We start from the raw sequence: 19,123 nt of genomic DNA on the forward strand, positions 1-19,123 counted from the left end.
TGCCATCAAACTTCAAACCTCCTCAGCCCTCCGGCAAAAACTGGTGCATCCAAAGGCCGACCTCGGAAATGTATCAAGGCCAGTGTTCTCTACAGACTCAAATGTGAAGAACCCAACTGCAGCAACATATACATCGGCGAGACCAACTGGACACTAAAAGAAAGGTACAAGGAACATTGCAAATCTAGCGCTAACGGCTACGGCTACTTCTCTGGCATTTTCCACCAGTTACGACACATCCAGGGACGCTCATTCAACCTCCAATCCACATCCTAGACTACAAACCCCGCTGGTTCGAAGGGCGAGTTAGAGAGGCTACATATCATAAAATGTACAATCCCACCGTCAACAGAAAAAGGGGCGTACATATGGCACTTTCCGGCACAATTTAGCTCTTCCATCCTGCAACAAAACGTGGGGAGATAATTGACTAATTTGCATAAACTTCAGCTTGACTTTGTCTTTCGGTTGTTTCCTATTAGACAATCCAAAATCATATCCAGCTCTTTTGCATTTCAATCCATAGTTAGGGTATAAAACAGTTTGTTTATTTGTTTGTGTCAACTTTATTCATTCATGAGAAGCTCAAATCTGCCTGAAGGCCGCTTTTCATTGAGGTTATGAGGGAGATAACGGGTTTTACCAAATCTCTCGTGTAACTGACGGAAGGTACTGGATGCTATCTGAAACGTCTGACCGTCTCCAAAATAATATCCAGTTGCTTGAGTGGCTGCTTTCTATCATTCCTACACTGCACTATATATTTTTTACACTGCCTTTATGATAAGTCAGTGTAATACATCACCAAATGGTTCATGAGACACGATTTCAGTTTTCTTGTCTAATCAATTTCATTTAACAAACCATACCTGAAGAGACATACAGGGTTCCCTCCTGCATATGTATGTTGGTGATTTGTAATAATAGTTAAGTACTGAGTACTTGTGCTTGTATCACGTCGATCTAGAATTAATTAGCATGCTTACCATTTTAACAAAAATCTTATGACGTTTTTACCACGAAATTGATACAAAAGAAAATTCAACGAACTAAGGATGGTCGAAAACGTTTCATTTTCGTGAGCCAATCCCCGAACTTTCCCGCAAATTTGAAATTATACATGTTTGTGTGGTGGTGCTAGACAAATCTTGGGTTGAGATCTACAGAGGTTATTGTGACTGTTGCCATTCCATCAGCTTGCATTTACAAACTGACAGGTAGCTGCAGTTTGGTGACGTAATAGTTTACCCTTATCTCCACCAAAGTTTCACAAGTTTCTGATCGGGTCATCTTGTCTGGACACAACATACAAAGGTCATACCAGGCCGTGACCCCTCGAGCAGATTCCATCCATCATGCCTAGATCCTTGTTCGCAGCTGTACTGGGCGATAATGGGAAAACCTTTAAACTGCCACCTATACAACTAGAGTTCGGCGACCTCATACCTCCATGAATATTTAGAGCTTTTGTAAATTTCATGCAATTGACTGATACATTAACATAATTTATGCATGGTATTGTTCACCATTGACTAAGGTACACGTGTCACAATAATAAAATTCCCATCATTAATTATAAAGCGGTTTAGCAATTTTACATAAATTATGCAAATAAGTTCCTCATTACCATATTTGGTATCTGCTTATAATCCACCCATCATAATTAACATGTGTTACATTTATTGAAGTCCAGTTATTGAAAACAATCAAATTATACAATTTCCTCATTAATTATGCAAATTAATTCCTCATTTGCATAACATTCATATCATTACCGATATATGAACATCTTTGCCCAAGGTACCTGCATGCCTGATATGATGCCAATCCCTCAATCCTTTCTGCAGTTATCCTCTTTGGAATGTCGTAACAAAAACGCTTGCTCCACTTTGTCATGACACATAAAGCTATCTACTGCTTAAATGTCAAGACCATAGCATGTCTAGAACAAGAGATACATTGAAAAAACTGCTATGATAGAATATTCTCATTAATTATGCAAATGTGCTCCTGTTTTGCATAATTAGTATCTTATCTTGTACAACATTGTCTAAGGTACCTACATACCAAAAATCATGAAAATCCGCTGTTCCGTTCTTGAGTTATCCTCTTCAGAAGTTTTTGACAAAAATGCCCCTGCTATCCCAAAACTAGACGCTAGGGGGCCCAAACTTATGTCACTTCTTCCTGAGCACAAGAGCTATCTAACACTCAAATATCGTGACCATAGTATGTTCAGAACACCTAGATAGCAAAACCGGAAGTTGCGCTGCAGTACCAAGGGGAATCGCTAGGGGGCCCAAAATCTAATCATTTCCAGCTTTCATCACACACTACCAACACACCAAGTATGAAACCAATCCACCCAACCGTTCTTGAGTTATTTTGTTTACACACACACAGACACACACACAAACGGGGGGTAAAATATAACCTCCATGACATTTCATGGAGGTAATTATCAATCAGACAGCCGTTTCACGGAGAATGTTATGGAGGATCTCATCGACAGTTCCCTTTACAGCCGGAGACAGCGGGGTTGGCCTGATGAGCCCTCAGCGCAGGACGTGATGGACTGCATGCACGTGAAGTCCATCATGGGGAGATTTCAAACGGATATTGGAAGTCTTTGAAGCAAGTGAATGTAGCGAAGTAACTTAACATGTTATCTGCTACCAAAAGTTGTATTTATAATTCTATCAATATTAATACATACGAATAACACGTAAATACTCCTTAAGAATGCAATGCTTGCTTCGTTCCATCCATACCTCAATTACCGAAAGTGTCCTACGTGCGAAGCAAATTGTAACATTTGTGGGTTTAGGTTTGTTTGGTATAATTGTGTATCCCGTGGAGTTTTCTCTGGAGATTTGCCCCAGGGCAAGAATGAAGCGTCATTATACTTCTCACTAGAGACATTGTGAGAAATGCACTCTTACCGTACCGGAAATTTTACACCACTTGCAATATGACATGTTCCTAGGTGGGCCCATAATGTTAAGACGTTAGGCTAATTAAGAAAGTTGCTTGATATTTGTTACACAGGAAATGGAAAATCTTTTTACAGGGAAAAGCAAAGTTCTTCTCGTCATAAACATAACAAACTAAAATGCCTCACTGAGGGCAAATCCAGACGGATAAACCCAATTCCTTTAAAGATGTTATACCTCAAATTGAAGCTATTTGCCAAACAGGCTTTTTTTTTTACGACCAGTGACAGCATCCTCTAGGGAACATCTAACTCAGCTACCAGTAGCATTTTCCTCTCGCCTAAAAGCCCTGTCCATAATTTGGTCCATTTGTTAGCTATACATATATGTGTACCAAATACAGACCATTAGTTGGAAAATAAATTTCGTATTTATTTTGAAAAACAGAATAGATGCTGATACGATGCAACAGATAATTGGACAAGTATGTTGTCCCTACAAGACGGTCACATAAGAAGGCAGTTTGTCTTTTATTGTCCTTAGCATCAATGTTGATTAATCAAACCAACAATACAGAAGCGTTGTAGAGATGACTTCGTTTAGGTTAAGATCTACTAGTACTCTAGCTGTCTACGGTTAGAGGCAAATCATTCATATGATGCAATGCACGGATTAAAGGCTTTGAGAGTTACTTTGGATAGGTATATTTTCATACCGATAGAATCAATGACAGATAATCACTATCAGTACCACTTTAAAGAAACGACGTAATTATCCTGATTGAAACAAATTACCATCCATGTATTTCAAATGTAGCATTCAGTCTACAGAACGATGTCAATCAATTGACTACCATGAAATTTGTTGTGCTGCCACGTAACACTATTCGTTTCAACTGATACGAAAATTATGTTGATTTTAATTTTTTAACAATAAGTACATGTCTGTATCTATTGTTTATTAAGCACGTTATAATATTGATAAAATTCGTCAATATGTTCTAAGAAAGTCTACGTTGCTCTTAGCAAATGCAAAAGTATTAAAATGTCCGTAATGTAGCTTTGAGCAAGATGTTCTAATAAATTACTTATTGTCTGTACGCACTTTGCTTCCGACCAGGTAAGAAACTTCTCTCAACTCATTTAAACTCGGCGCACGTTCTGTAGCTGTATAAGCTGGACTATGTCCTTTATCTCGCGGCCGCTGACCCTATAATTCTCAGTAGTATCCCCACCCAGGTTACTGTGAAACGGAGATGAAGCTCTTGCACAAAGAAGAAGCCTTCAATATACTTTGGATTGGTGGGAGGCAGAGGTTTTTTTCTGAGATAACAAAGCATATGGTGTCAGACGGAAAGATTTAGGGTGTGAAAGCGAGTACGTGGAATGTATACTACCGCAAGCATTAGTATGGCTATCACGTCTGAGAGCGTACAACTGCGTTCGATCTAGTATAGCAGAGGTATGATGTACCTACCGAAACTGTTGTTGTGCATGTGATGGGAAATCATCATTTAAGCGCGAATCACGGGCATGGCAATCATGTAAACCGTTTCAATGTTTATTAGCGCCATATTGCCATTGCCGATGAAAGGGTGAACACTGCATTTTTAGGACACTCATCTGAGTGCAGCAATGGTACTCGTGTTTGAACACGTTAGTGCCACTGATAGAGATATCGAAGTCTACTACCTGTTGTATGCCGTGTGCATTTCATCATACGGTAGTTTTATCACTTGATACGTGCATGGTACTGGTTGCATTGCATTTTTCTGTTGTCCAACGTCAACATCTGATCCATTGTGGACTCATGTTTTGATTTACGTAGTGACGACGGAGGGCACTAACCATGCAGCATGTTGAAAAAGTCCACTCTGAGGAGACGTAGGAGAAGATGGATAGCTTCCAGGAGGAGGAGGGGAACATCACTGTCCTTCCCACTGACTACGATCTGATCGACGCACTATGGCAGATCATCTACCCAAAACACTACGAGTGGGCACTCATCGTGGGGTACATCCTGGTCTTCATTTTCGCCATTTTGGGCAACGGTTTGGGTAAGTTTTTTCTTATTAAGTTTTGTCTTTTGTAAATCGGTACTTTGATGCATACCTGAATTCCTATAAAACAATATTGCAGAAATATGTAATTGCCATTCACTTGTATATTTTCACTCTTGTGTTGTTTTTTTTTTTTTTACAAATTTCCACTACAATTTTACATTTTTTTGGAGATTGAACGGAACATTGGCAGAATATTCAGGTCTAAGGTCACAGAAGGTGTGAGGGGTTATCTCATTTCCTGTCTTCAGTTTCCTGCTGTTGTCTTTTGCCTTAATTATGGGAACTATGAGGAAAATGCGGTTTGAGAGATGTTTGACATCATTTCAAGCCAGAACTTGGGTGTTTTTCCAAAGGAGAATCACAAAAAGAAGTTCAAAAGAAGTTCCATTATAGCTCATGTCGAATGTACATAATCAGATGCAAATTGATTAGTTTTGCATCATTCTTAAATTCTGGTGTTTTCCATTTTAGGAAGTCGATATATGTGACATAAGTAATGTAAGACGGGCAAAACATCAATAGCTATCAATGACGCACAAAAGTACAACATTTACATATTTGATTTAAACTGTCATTTAATAGGACATTTTAAGTTGATTAAAGATGATAATCGTTTTATCACATAGATATATGGACGCAATTTGCACTATCAAAATCATCATCATTTGCCTATTTGCCTATCAATGGGGAAGAATACGCAAATGACTCGGAACAGGACAAGAAGTTCACAAGAGATTATAATATTTTCGATTTCTTGTTACTTAGTGTAAAAATATCAATTTTGGTAAATCCCGTTTCATATGCAACCAATATACGTGGGAAGACATCCATGTTTTCTCTTTCAAAGCTTCTTTGTCTTCTTCTTGGACTTGTTGGTTCAAGCCCACGTTCAAAGTAATATTCTGCCTTCTTCGTAGTGCGCATGACACGTCAGGGACGGTGATCTCGGGTTATTCCAAAGGGTAATCCATAAGCATTGTCCGTTCCCCAGTCATCACCATGTAGGACCGGGTCTACAGGTGAACTAGCAGCTCCTGTAAAGAAATTTAACAGACATATCTTGTCATATGTGTCTAACCGATACTCCCCGGAAAAGTTTCCCCGAAGAAAAAGATAGCTTATGTGCGTGAAATGAAATAATCTGCATTCATAAATACTTACCAGGTTAAGTATGTCTAGCAACTACAGTCCTATGTTATTTTGCAGACACGACGTAGGCGTTACCCGTTGTGATACACGTTTTGGGAGGCCCGTTTTCCTTTTTGTGACACCATTAAACATCTTCCTTCTCAAAAAACCATTACCACCATATATAATAGCTTGATATATCCATATTTAATGGTAATGGTGATATTGTTTGGGGATCCACATACAAAACTACACTGCAGCCCCTAAGACTTCTCCAGAAAAGATTTGCTCGCACCACAACTGGTTCCCATTTCCTCACCCATTCAGCGCCATTATTTACGAAGCTTAGGATTTTTGATATAAATAGACTTCAGCTCACCCTTTTTACAATGCATTTTTTTTAAATTCTCTTCCAGACACATTTGAAGGCTTTCTAACTCCTAACAATTCCACAAATATGAAACTCGACAAAGTCGCTATTTACATATTCCTCCAGTAAGAACCGTTCAAGCCCAAATGAGCGTAGATCTTAATGTGTATCAAATTGGAACAATCTTCCCCTCCACCTGAAAAGTTTTACGTCCATGATAAGTTTTAAGCGCAGTATCAAAAACTACTTTATCTCATCCCCAGCCCCTCAGTAAAGGACACACATTTAACAATATTCAACATATGTTCATTCAGGTACTTAAATTGCTACATATCCTTGTTTTTTTTGGTTTTCTTTCTAGAATATTTTGCCATGCATCTATGATTTGTTATTGTACTATTTATTGATTAGTTATTGCCCTGTTAGATAGCTTCATTCATGTTACGTACTTGCTACTTTGCCTTATCATCAAATTGTTGTTACTCATTTATGAATTGTAATCATTTTTCCAATTTGCCGTATTGTTAATCATCTAATTGTTGTTACTCATTTATGTTTTGATATAATTTGTTTCCCTTTTCAATTATTTCATTCGAATTGTGTTCAGCAGTTGCTAGGAGGGGGTTCCTATTAGCCGTTTTTGGCTTCTCCCTCGCTCCCGCACGATTTTTATGTATCATTTATCTTTACTATATGTATTTTGTTTTTATATGTGCAAATAAAAAATCAATCAATTAAATCATGGCCAAAAAAGGCTTCCTTTACGTTCTACATGTATGCAGTCTCAATCTGTGGCGAACAGCGCCACTGCTTTGTGATTCATTGCTGATTCAGATCGATTTATGCCTCACATAAAGTAGCTATCGGGAATGAGATTATCATATTTCAGTACGACTTGGTCACGACTCCAATCCGAGACACGAGTCAGTGCCTTTATTGCACCACCCTGTTTAGATTCCAAGCCCTCTAATATGTTCCATATCTGCACACACGCCCAGATTTCCTGTCTTTAATAAGAGTACCCTTGGCGGAAATGATTGGCTTATAATTGTGAGACTCCTTGTATAAATCACTAACGCATCGCCTGCTTCATTAACTGTTCGACTTGAGGGAGGACAGAGATTCGGATTTCAAAGCTTCCTGTGATCTTCAGGAATCTGTCAGACTGTGTTAGCATTCCTACACCCTTGGTAGGTGGGCTGTAAAGCCTATTCGCAGAATCGGTGCTTATCTGAAGCAATATTTCACTCAGAAAGGTTTGTCACCAACGAACAATTTGCGGGACCAAAAGAAGCGATTACTTTCCTCACTCTCATGACGATAGTCTTGGCTGCTATATCAAGGTGAACACGTGTTGATAAGGAAATTTGGTTTATTTTCTCCCCGGCAATCTACAGTAGCGCATTGCCTTAAACATTCAAGGCACATCGTTGTAATGTCATCAGCTTTTGAGAAAGGACAGGTCTTGCGACGATTCACAAAGGGACGGGTTTAGAGTGGAGACGTACTGAACACATTATTAAGTTTACTACCCGGTAGGAACTATCTGAATAGCCGCTAGTCCCAATTATTCTTTTGGGCATGTGTATGATTAGCAACGGAGCATTGGGTTATTACTTCAGCTGACAGGGGAAGACGCTGTCTGATATCAGTATGCTCTCAATCAAGCAGAAGTGCGTGCATGGCATGTACTGTTCTTCTAACCTCTAATGACCAACAAAAACTTGCCAAAGCATCCCACAGAGACTGCATGATAATAGTGACACATAGATAGAAAACAACATTTAGATAGTTACTTGTTGATATTTTGAGTAGCGAAAACCAAACTAAAATGCGCAGAAGATAATCGACGTTTTGCAAAGCACTCGGCAAACGTTAACTTCCCCCTGAGGATGAATAATAATTCAAGTCACATATCGGACAGATTCCTTCCACAGTGTATGACATCAAAGAGAATTCCGGATCCCTCTAACGAGCTGAGGTTTCACGGGGTTGTGTGGGGGACGTGCCCTCTGCCACCCACCGGCTGTAATTGGGTTCAACGGTTGGGATTCTGTTCTTCCCGACGCGCTTGGTGGTGACCTTTGCATTTCTTGAAGGACAAACAACAGAAATGTCTTCATAAAATGACTAAAGTTCACTGATCTTTTTCATGGCGATTATTTCATCTCATGGACAGAGGTTTGAAATAAGCCAGTATATTCAAAATGAAGTTTAATGTGACGTCACCTAAAAACTTTTCCGGGTTGATGAATAGCCCCCATCAAACGCGTGGGAATTTACCATGGGATAACTGATCGAGATAACTGACCTAAATGTTCACGTCACATTTAGGTGATGTGCGTGTGCGTTAGATTCTGACCTAATTATACTAAAGAAATACTCACTGACGAATCAGCTTGTGTGTGCATGACTATATCTCCTCATAGCTCTCCTTGTCTTGCATTTACATGCTGTTGGAAATAGATGACACGTATACTAGGCCAGCCTGGTTAGGGGTCTTCAGTGTTTTTAATAGGTAGGAAAATACGGACCAATAAAACACCTCTGCCTGGTACGCAACTCAATTTCGCTTGTCAGTGTCGTTTTTGTACATCATCAATTGGATTTCCGCTCACTTGGAGCAAAGTCTTCCCAACAGACAGACTCTCCTGCGGACGTGTAGTCAAGGCCTCAATCAGGCAAGTCGGCGACAGCGGTTGAATAAAACATCATCCAATTACGCTAGTGGCGTCTTAAGTGCAACTGAGACACAATTGTGTTACATTCTTGCTGTTTCATTGAATCATTAAATAATATTTAAACAAATTTTGATGCAAACCAGCTACATTTGTACCGGTTCTACGAGTCAAAGGTAGGTCAAATCCTTCAATGACATTTCATTTATTTATCTATTCTTCCATTCATACCATCAGAAAGAATGCAAAATAATATGTTCGTTGTGGTTTGTCTTGTCAAAAAGCGGAAAACGTTCCGTTGCTTTATTTCTAGCTAGGCGGTTCGACGTTACAGTAGAGAGATAATTGAAATAATAATTACTCTTGTCAAAAAGACTGTAGCGTGTACAATATTCAAATCGGCTGGGAGTAGTAAATGAAGCACAGCCTGCCAAGAAAGTTCTCTCTCATGACTGTTTATAAGGTATTGAAAGTAAAACTTTTAAGAACATGGCTGTCACTGGGTTCCACACTGGCACAGTCAGTTGCATGGCCACGCGTGGAGACTGGGGTTCCCGCTGGAGATGCCCAGCTTAAGGCGGACGGGCCGGGAGTCGCTATTGCAATGCAGGGGGCAATTGAGAATTTATCTAAAGGTGCACTCTCACTGCACTTGCGTCACGATTGCGTCACTGCAGGGTTCGAGAGTTACTCAACTAATTTTAGAGATAAAGAACGAATTTTCTTACTTTTTGTGTATTTTGTCGTCTTCATATTTTACGCATTAAGCAATATCTAAATTATAAAAAATCGGAGAAAATAACAAAACAGTGACGCAGTGAACGGACCCCGCAGTAACGCAAACTTGACGCAAGTTTCTTTAGGAATCTGACATTAAATCCCCACCTCCCGCCACGCAAGCAAAGGTGAGACAGAATTACAACACCGGTGGACCTCCCACATTTTCCACCCACCTTGCCAGTCACCTTGAAGGAACGCTACGCGCTCAGGTCGAGGAACGTAGTCGGAATCGTAACTTTCCCATAAGTGCACTAATTACTTGGTGCTCTTCAAGAAACCGGTCGATAAATATCTCACACGTATTGTACAGAATCGTAATGTACGGAATGACTCCCGGAAACTGCCGGGAAGCAATCGTCGCAGTTTTACTGTTCCCCACAGCTTCTTCTGACGCATGAAAGGTGTAAAATTACTCATAACCCGGTGATGTTCTTCGAAAACAATAAAATGCCCCCATGTACTCAGTTTGCGGTAATAATTTTACGCATACCGTGCCACATTCTGCGATAGTTGGCTATGGTGGTATCACATATTCCCAACTGTAATATACTGTTCTAGTAACTGTGTGCTGCTGTAAGGTAACGTAACTAAATGGTCTTCAGTGGTTAAGGTGGCATCTCACTGCACTTGGGGCACCGGCATACTTTGACCTTTCGAAAATTCTATCTATGAAAATTCTATCACGCAGTCAATTTAGGTCGCAGCGAGGTCGCAGGGCGATCCCCGTCTCATATAACAGGGGCTTTATTGTCAACGTCATATTTACCAAATATATGTTTTAGTTTAGATATCTAAAGCGATAGAGACGGTTTAAAAACATTTTTTGTTAATGGCACTAACACATAACAGGACATATGTTGATGGTCCAAACTATCCGCGCTATGAAACATTACCGTTGCACGTATTTCTGACGACACCACCATAAACTGAAAACATAAAAGACGCAATTAGTTACGTTTAAAATCAAAGAGGAATTATCGACAGTTTGGATCTTAAGCAATAAGAACATTATTTCATTTTCGCTAAGATGGTTATGTTTTCAGTTTTGTCGTATGGATGTTGTCGTAGGCAAGACATAGGTCAAGTTTGAGAATGGGTGTCCTGACTGCTTTCCATTGTTCTGCATTAGAACTTGTATAATATGTTCATGTTCATGTCGTATGTGGACAGCATTACTCGAGAAAACGGTCTGCACGGCTTTTAATGATATTTGGCAGGTGGATAGGGGTCTGAAAAACGAAGGTCAAGTTGGATGATGGGCCTCCTGATGCTTCCTAAAGTAATGCAGCAGAACTTCAAATATTTGCGACGGTCGTGATTTTTGAGTGGCGGATAGCTCTTGGGAGATGCTTGTTTGTGTAAGGCTTATTTGTAACGACAATGGGTCTTTTTGTTGGAATCATTGGGGGAGGATAACTCAAGCAGTGTTGACGATTATCGTTGTTTTGGGCAGGTAGATGCCGTTAGTTGATCATTAACATAATGAGATGTATATGCAAATTAGGCAATAATGAGCATAAACAAATAGGAAGATCGTAATGTTATGTACTGCACGACCCATATTCGAGGACAAATATATCATGTTACACAATCAATGAGAAAACGCTATAGTTCCATAGTGGTAAATGACGAAATTTTTATATCTACAGCATTTGGAAGTTGATTGAAATTGAATGTCGTCAAACATAAAGTAAGCAAATCAGGCCCTTATTTGCACAATTGATAAGAAAATACAAGAAAACCTCTCTGTGCTTACATAGGACTATCCTTTGACAAACAAGTGTTACATGATGTTTATATATAATCTTATATGGGCAGATAAGATTATCAACTGATGTAACACATGCAAATGAGGACCTCGTTTGAACATTGCACTCATTTGCATAACTGGTAAGAAAATACTTGTACATACATGTACTAGCAAAGCTTCATTTGCTAAGATAAGAAATTGGATATGTACAAACTATCCACTTTGATGCACCAATTGAGTTTCATTTATTTCTGACGACATCAGCATATTGCTTACGTTTAACATTAATGAATTATCAACGGTATCTTTAGTGCTCTAAACAATTTATGGACCTGCCACATTTGATTCCTTTTACCTGGTAGGACAAACATGTATGAAAAGAGACTTTTTTCGGAACAGAAGGATCCAGTGACCTACTGTATGATTGTTTGTGTATTGACTCCTATCTTTAGCTTGGGGAATAAAAGAAAAACAACATGTTTAGTATGTTTGTACATAAAGTGATAATGCGTATATGTAAGCCAATGGACAAAACTAGTAGGAGTGTTGTTGAATTATGTTTGTCCATTTACAATATGTATCGCAATGCGAAAGAGAAATCATGTTACTTATTTTTCCTGCACATAGTTTGTGTGGTTGTGGCCAGAAACAGCCACATGCGGACGGTGACGAACTATTTCATCGCGAACCTGTCTGCAGGGGACCTGCTGGTCACCATCATCTGTCTGCCGCCCACTCTGGTGGTGGACATCATGGAGACATGGTTCTTCGGCGAGACTATGTGTAAGGTGTTCTCATACATGCAGGTAAGTGCATGGGACTTGATCGTCTTGCTTTAGTGAGAACCTTTTTCATGTTTTCGAAAATGTCCTTTCGTAATCAGGTCTCTCCTGTAGTCTCCCGTTAAGATGGTGGTTTAAACACAGATTGTGGTGTGTTATAAGGAATTAAGTGTGCTGTGACGAATGAATTTAAAGTACAGACTTTATGTGACTAGAGAACTGGTCATATGATACAGAAAAAATCACAGGCAGTCTCAGAAAATTCTGAATGGGATATCCTCAAGGGGGCGTTGGAGAAAGTATTCAAACCATCGGTAGTCAATTTAACTATGGGTAATGTCAATAGCTCTGGGAAGCGTTCCGAACCTCCGGGTATATCCCAGTGGTTAGAAATTCTATAGGTCAACCGGAGTTGCCGACTGTGTCTGGAGAATCCGCTCTGAAGGTTACCACCATAAAGCGACAGATGCTGATTTAACATGAGGCATAAGAAACGTTCATATGAAAACTTAACCACCTCATGTAAACCCAACACCGCAGGGTGATTAACGTTCCCTGTTTCATCTATCATCTAATATCGGTATTTCACAGTGGCGGCGCAATTATCACGGATCTGCCAAATTGCTAAGTATTAAAATTTTCCGGTTCGTCGCAGTTATTTGTCACGGAGTGTGCACGGAGGCATGGTAGCTGTCATTGTAATTATCTTTATCGCAATTTCATATGGGGAATGCCGTCCATGTCGCTAAATCTCTAATGTCGCTCAAAGACTGCTAGCTGATTTCAGAGGTTCTGTCGTTTATGATCATAGGAAACATGATGCAGCATGTGCCTCCTTGCATAGGTACACCTGCAGTGTATACTATAATCATAATAACATACTTTTATCTGAAGAGTAATTAGGGACTCAAACTTAGTATACCGGAATGACCCGTTGATCTGTCTGACCCCTCTTAGATGGTGTCTGTATCAGTCTCCGTCCTGACCCTGTGCGCAGTCGCAGTTGAACGTTGGTACGCCATCGTTCATCCCCTGAAGTTCAAGAGCACCCCAGCGCGCGCACGGAACATCATCATCTGCATATGGGTGACGTCATTCCTGGTCACGATCCCCCTACTTCTCGTCTCCAAAACAAGCCACACCTTTGAAAGTCATATCACCAACCTCTTTGTTATGTGTGACGAACACTGGCCAGGTTGTTAAAGTCATTTGTAGATAGTATAGATCATTTATCAAAGGAAATATGTTCATTTTTAAAAGTACAACTGGTTTTGCTACCGTTGTAGAAAATGTGTATCGTCTCTAACTAACATATTACTAGAAACTGTAAACAATGAGTTTCGACATCGGAGTAAATATGAATATGTACAGAAGATATTCCCCTCCAACTACTCTTTCCGTTAAAATTTGCTACGTTTTCTTGCAGTATATTGTGTTGGTCTGATCATGAGTGTCTGTGATCCATGGCAATATTGTGTCGTTGTCTTTTAGAGAACACGTTCTACGGTCAGATCTACCACTCGGCCATCCTCGGACTGATCTACATCGTCCCGCTCTGCGTTATCTCCATCGCGTACACTATGATCGTCTGGAAGCTCTGGAGCAACCAAATCTCGCGTGAGTCTGCGTGAACTGTGTTCCTGTAGCAATAAGCGTGTACACGTCCAACATGCGAATGCACAGGTGAAGGGTGAAAAGGCTCCAGAAACATAAGCAAAAGACCATCGTAGCTTTAAATCGCCAAACAGATGTAGAGCCCCTTTTGTTTAAGTCGTGTTTTGGTGACATTCTGTAAGTCTTAACTTCCCAGGCGAGGAGACGAAAGAGACAGAAAGACCTACAAAGCATGTAAAACAAGCGGCCTATACTTCTGATTAAAGATTACACAGCTTTGACCACTTTCTTTGACAAGCTCACGCATTACTACAGACTAAATACAAATTCATCATGCTTTCACATTATTGAAGCATCTTGGGTTATATAAACAATTAACTGAAGCGAAGCATAAGAACTAAGTATAAGCATGAAAATACAACTTCAGGCGTGACATCCATCAAATCAACACTTAAAGAGGCGTCAAGCTGTCTACTGACGTTGATTAGCCCTGAACAAATTTATTTAGCCTTGGGCTGATTTGTAATTAAGATTAGGCTACGTAACCATCCATCAAGCTTACCTAACACCAAACAAAGTGAATACAGTTAACAGAAGGTTCGTCGCCTGCGGAAAGTGTGACTCATACAACATACACGTAGTACACATGGAAAGACTGATGAAAGACTGTCAATTGGGAACATTTCTCTTAGTAGTAGAACTCTGAGATCGGTTAGCTCTTCTGCAGCGCCCCCGCTACATAGGGATGACAATAGCAAAGATCGTAAGGAATTGCATAAAGTAGATAGCGCAAGCCAAATCAAAGTTTTATACATGAATGGTCGTAGTATCAAATCTGTTAACAGTCGGCGAAATAAATTAGTGCTGTTCCAAAACCTTGTTGAATCAAATCAGCCTTCTTTAGTGGCAGTAACTGAAACTTGGCTAACCCCAAGTATCAAAGACGACGAATTGCTTCCCAAGCGCTACTTGCTTTATCGCAAAGATCGTTGTACTGTCATTCCCGGCAAAATCGGCGGGGGCATTCTCTTAGCTGTCAATGGCAATATTCTGTCAAGAAGGAGGTCTGATATTGAACCTGTTGACGAAATCTTGGTCTGCGAAATGCTGACAGAAAAACAGGGGAAAATCGGTATCATCTTGTTTTATAGACCCCCTAATGGGGACTTACTGGCATTTACTAATAACCTCCAATATACATTGCGTTTGGCCGACCAAGAATACAACAAGGTGGTCTTATTAGGTGATTTGAATCTCCCTAATATCGATTGGTGTAGTTTGATAGGCAATTCTACTACAGAAAACCAGTTTTGTGATGTTTTGAATGATTTCTCACTAACACAGGTTAATAATGTTACTTCTAACAGTCATAACCATCTTTTGGATGTGATTCTGACTAACGTTCCTGAAAAATGTTCCAAAGTTGAAAAAGTATCATCTGATTTTCCTACTGATCACACTATTCTACAGTTTGACCTGAATTTTCGTACGGTATTCCGTCAATCAAACATGAAAAGACATGTCTACCAGTATAAAAAAATGCAACTTTGATAACCTACGACAAAGTCTCAGAGACACTCTCGGTTCTCAAGGCTTTGTAGAATCTGATAGCATTGATGACTGTTGGGATACGTGGTTACAATGTTTGTGTGGCTTGGTTGAAAACCATGTACCAAAAGCTAAAATAAAAAATTCTTATTCCATGCCATGGTGTGATGGTGATGTCTACCATCTTAGAAATAAGAAGTTGACTGCATGGCGAAGGGCAAAGAAAACTGATCGCCCAGCCCACTGGCATAAGTTCCGGAAACTTAGAAATGGTCTACAAAAACTTATTCATTACAAGTACAAACTGTTTCTTGAGAACTTGGGATCCTTGGTCAATAATAATCCTAAGAAATTTTGGACTTTCTTTAAAAATAAAACAAAATCACATTGCTTGCCACAAATTCTGAAATACAAACATTATCAAGGAACGACACCTACTGATAAAGCAAATCTGTTTAACAAGTTCTTCTTCTCTGTTTTTACTACCCCTGTAGTAAATCAGCCTCTCCCTGAGATCAGTGCTTGGAGACATCCCTTCCTCGGCAACATTGACTTTACAATCAAGGAAGTTCTAGATGTCTTGCTTACCTTAGATTGTACAAAAGCTATTGGCCCTGACTCTATATCCCCAGTGATCCTACGCGAGGGTGCACACGTATTAGCTCCTCAACTTACTGCCATCTTCAACAAAAGTATTCAATCGGGCATAGTTCCAGCTAAATGGAAAGAAGCCAACGTCTGTCCCGTCTTTAAGAAAGGCAGTAAAGACTCTGTTGAAAACTATCGACCCATTTCCTTACTCAGTGTAGTAAGTAAGGTTATGGAACGTTGCATTTTTAACCGTATTTTCCCTCACCTTCAAGACCAAATTCACCCACTACAACATGGCTTTATTAAAGGAAAATCTACTACTACCCAACTATTGGAAACCTTTCAAACCGTCGGGACAACTTTGGATCACAGTGGCCAGATAGATATAATTTACCTCGACTTTTCCAAAGCTTTTGACAGCATTCCACATCACCTTCTTGTACACAAACTTAAGACATTTGGATTCCACTCGAATCTCCTAAATTGGTTCTCTGATTATCTGTCTAATAGAAGACAACGAGTAGTCATTGAAGGAGTTTCTTCAGACTGGCTTCCTGTAATATCCGGAGTCCCACAAGGTTCCATTTTGGGACCTCTACTTTTTTTACTTTATATTAATGACCTGCCCTCTACTATAGAATGTCCCATGGCCCTTTATGCTGATGACTCAAAATGTTACAAGCAAATTTCATCACCAGCTGATTGTATTTCCCTTCAGCATGATATTGACAACATGGTCGAATGGAGTGTCACATGGATGATGAAATTTAATACCTCTAAATGTAACGTGCTCACTATCTGTAGGTCTAAAACACCAGTGCTCTATGACTACGAAATTGAGGGACAAGTGCTCTCATCAGTTACGGAATTTAATGACCTAGGTGTAACTATGTCCAACTGCCTATCTTTTAAGAGTCATATAAAAAACATCACAGCTAGTGCCAACTCGACCCTCGGCTTTATTAAGAGATCTGTTGGTTACCATGCCCCTGCAAATGTTAAGAAAATCCTATATATTACACTAGTTAGGCCCAAACTCGAATATTGCTCGTTAATCTGGTCCCCCCACACTCATAACTTAATTACTTCCCTTGAAAAAGTCCAGAGACGTGCTACAAAATACATTCTCAACAACCATACAACTGATTACAGGGATAGATTGATCTACTGCCAACTCTTACCTCTATCTTACCGCAGAGAATTATTAGACTTATCCTTCCTATTTAAATGTTTCTTGGGACAATACGGTATTGACATTCATCAATATATAAGTTTTCCACTCACATCCCTAAGATCCAACTCACAAGCCAAGCTCCAGCCCCAAAAATGTCTCACCACTACGTTTAAAAACTATTTCTTCCAAAGAATCGTCCACATCTGGAACGCTTTACCCCTCAACATTAGAACTCTAAAACTTTCCCCAGTTGTTACAATTAATACCTTTAAGAAAGCAATCCTAGTTCACTATCTCTCTCTTACCAACGACAGATTTAACTCCAACGACGTATGTACTTGGGTCACCCACTGTCAGTGTCCCAGTTGTACACCTTTCTAGATATTTCATATTTCATCTTACCATTATTTCTATGATTTATTTCTTTATATTTGTTATTATTGTATATTTGCTTTTATTGTCGTTGACACAATCATTATTATTTGATTGTACAATTGTTATTATTTGTTATCATTATGATTATTTTTCTATTATTGTATAATTTAGTTGCACGGGAGGCAACTAGTAAAGGTTACAAAGTACCTGTTTTTGCCTCCCTACCATTTTGTAAACACATATGGTGAAGTTCAAATAAATAAAAGCTTGTTACGCACGCTCCAAGTGCTTTTGCCAACTTTACTTAAAAAGCTCCTGTCTTTGTGTCTAGTGACAGTTGCCCTGAAGGTGACCGGAAATGACGTCGGGAAGCGGCGTGGCAGTCTCGTGGGACAGTTTCGACGAAGCCTACGACTGAAAAACAGTGAGTCATTATCATCATCATCATCATCGTCAAATACATGTTCATGTTGCACAGTGCGCAATGTAGTCTACAACATTCAATGGATCTTTCAGTTGCATTTCTCCCTGAGACATGATTTCAATATGGAAAATTGAAACATCTTTACAGCTCAAACATCGCATGTATATAAAGTGAAACAAAGAAATTGTGCCCTGTTGTCCAGTGTATAGTTTAGCAGCCTCCCTTTCATCGATCATCGGACGACGTTTACTCATATCACTTTGTACTTGTGGCAATTATGTACTTTGTACTTGTGGCAATTAAGTTAGGCAGTTAGGTGTTATATTTACTAAAATCGAGACATGCCAACGCAAACTTCGTTGAGACATTGCAAAACGTGACAAATCAGTGAAGTTGGTTGTTTGTGAGTGCAAAATTCACTTTGCTCCTATCTAAAGGTGCGGACTTCAGCACCGACTTCCGACCCTACACCGTGTCCCCCGCAGACGAGTGCCCTCCCAGTCCGCGATCACAAACGGTGTCCCCAGCTGAGGAACAGCCTCGCAGTGCGAGCCCCTCCAAGGACACCATCGGTCAAAGGTCAGGAGAGACCATCTTCGCTCGAAGAAAGGTTGCCCGGATGTTGATTGCCGTGGTTATCATCTTTGCGGTCTGCTGGGCGCCATCTATGGTCATGAACTTCATGAAAAGGTACCTTCTTTAAATGTGCTTCTTTTTAACTTCCTGATTATGATAAACATTGCTATATCAAGAATATTGCAAATATAGAGCGGGAGCAAAAATTTGCAAAAACTCTTATCACAGCATTCATATACATGTGGTTTGTGAGTAAGGTCGTTCATACACAAGTAGATCAAAGAGATAGTTAATGTATCTTATTTGCCCTATTTGCCCTTATATGACCTGCACCTACT

General features: G+C 39.8%; 1 protein-coding gene across 1 annotated transcript in view; it reads left to right on the forward strand.

Moving 5' to 3' along the window:
• Positions 1–19,123, forward strand: part of LOC118410086 (orexin receptor type 2-like) — a 34,877-nt gene that overhangs the window by 14,300 nt on the left and 1,454 nt on the right. The window contains exons 2-7 of the mRNA XM_035811571.1: positions 4,761–4,989; positions 12,329–12,507; positions 13,441–13,678; positions 13,975–14,100; positions 18,117–18,209; positions 18,647–18,899. Of these exons, the coding sequence (XP_035667464.1) occupies positions 4,827–4,989; positions 12,329–12,507; positions 13,441–13,678; positions 13,975–14,100; positions 18,117–18,209; positions 18,647–18,899 (1,052 nt within the window). The 5' untranslated portion in view covers positions 4,761–4,826. The remainder of the gene's footprint in view (positions 1–4,760; positions 4,990–12,328; positions 12,508–13,440; positions 13,679–13,974; positions 14,101–18,116; positions 18,210–18,646; positions 18,900–19,123) is intronic.

This window comes from Branchiostoma floridae, chromosome 2 (assembly GCF_000003815.2).
Source record: "Branchiostoma floridae strain S238N-H82 chromosome 2, Bfl_VNyyK, whole genome shotgun sequence".
In the NCBI taxonomy this organism is placed as follows: domain Eukaryota; kingdom Metazoa; phylum Chordata; class Leptocardii; order Amphioxiformes; family Branchiostomatidae; genus Branchiostoma; species Branchiostoma floridae.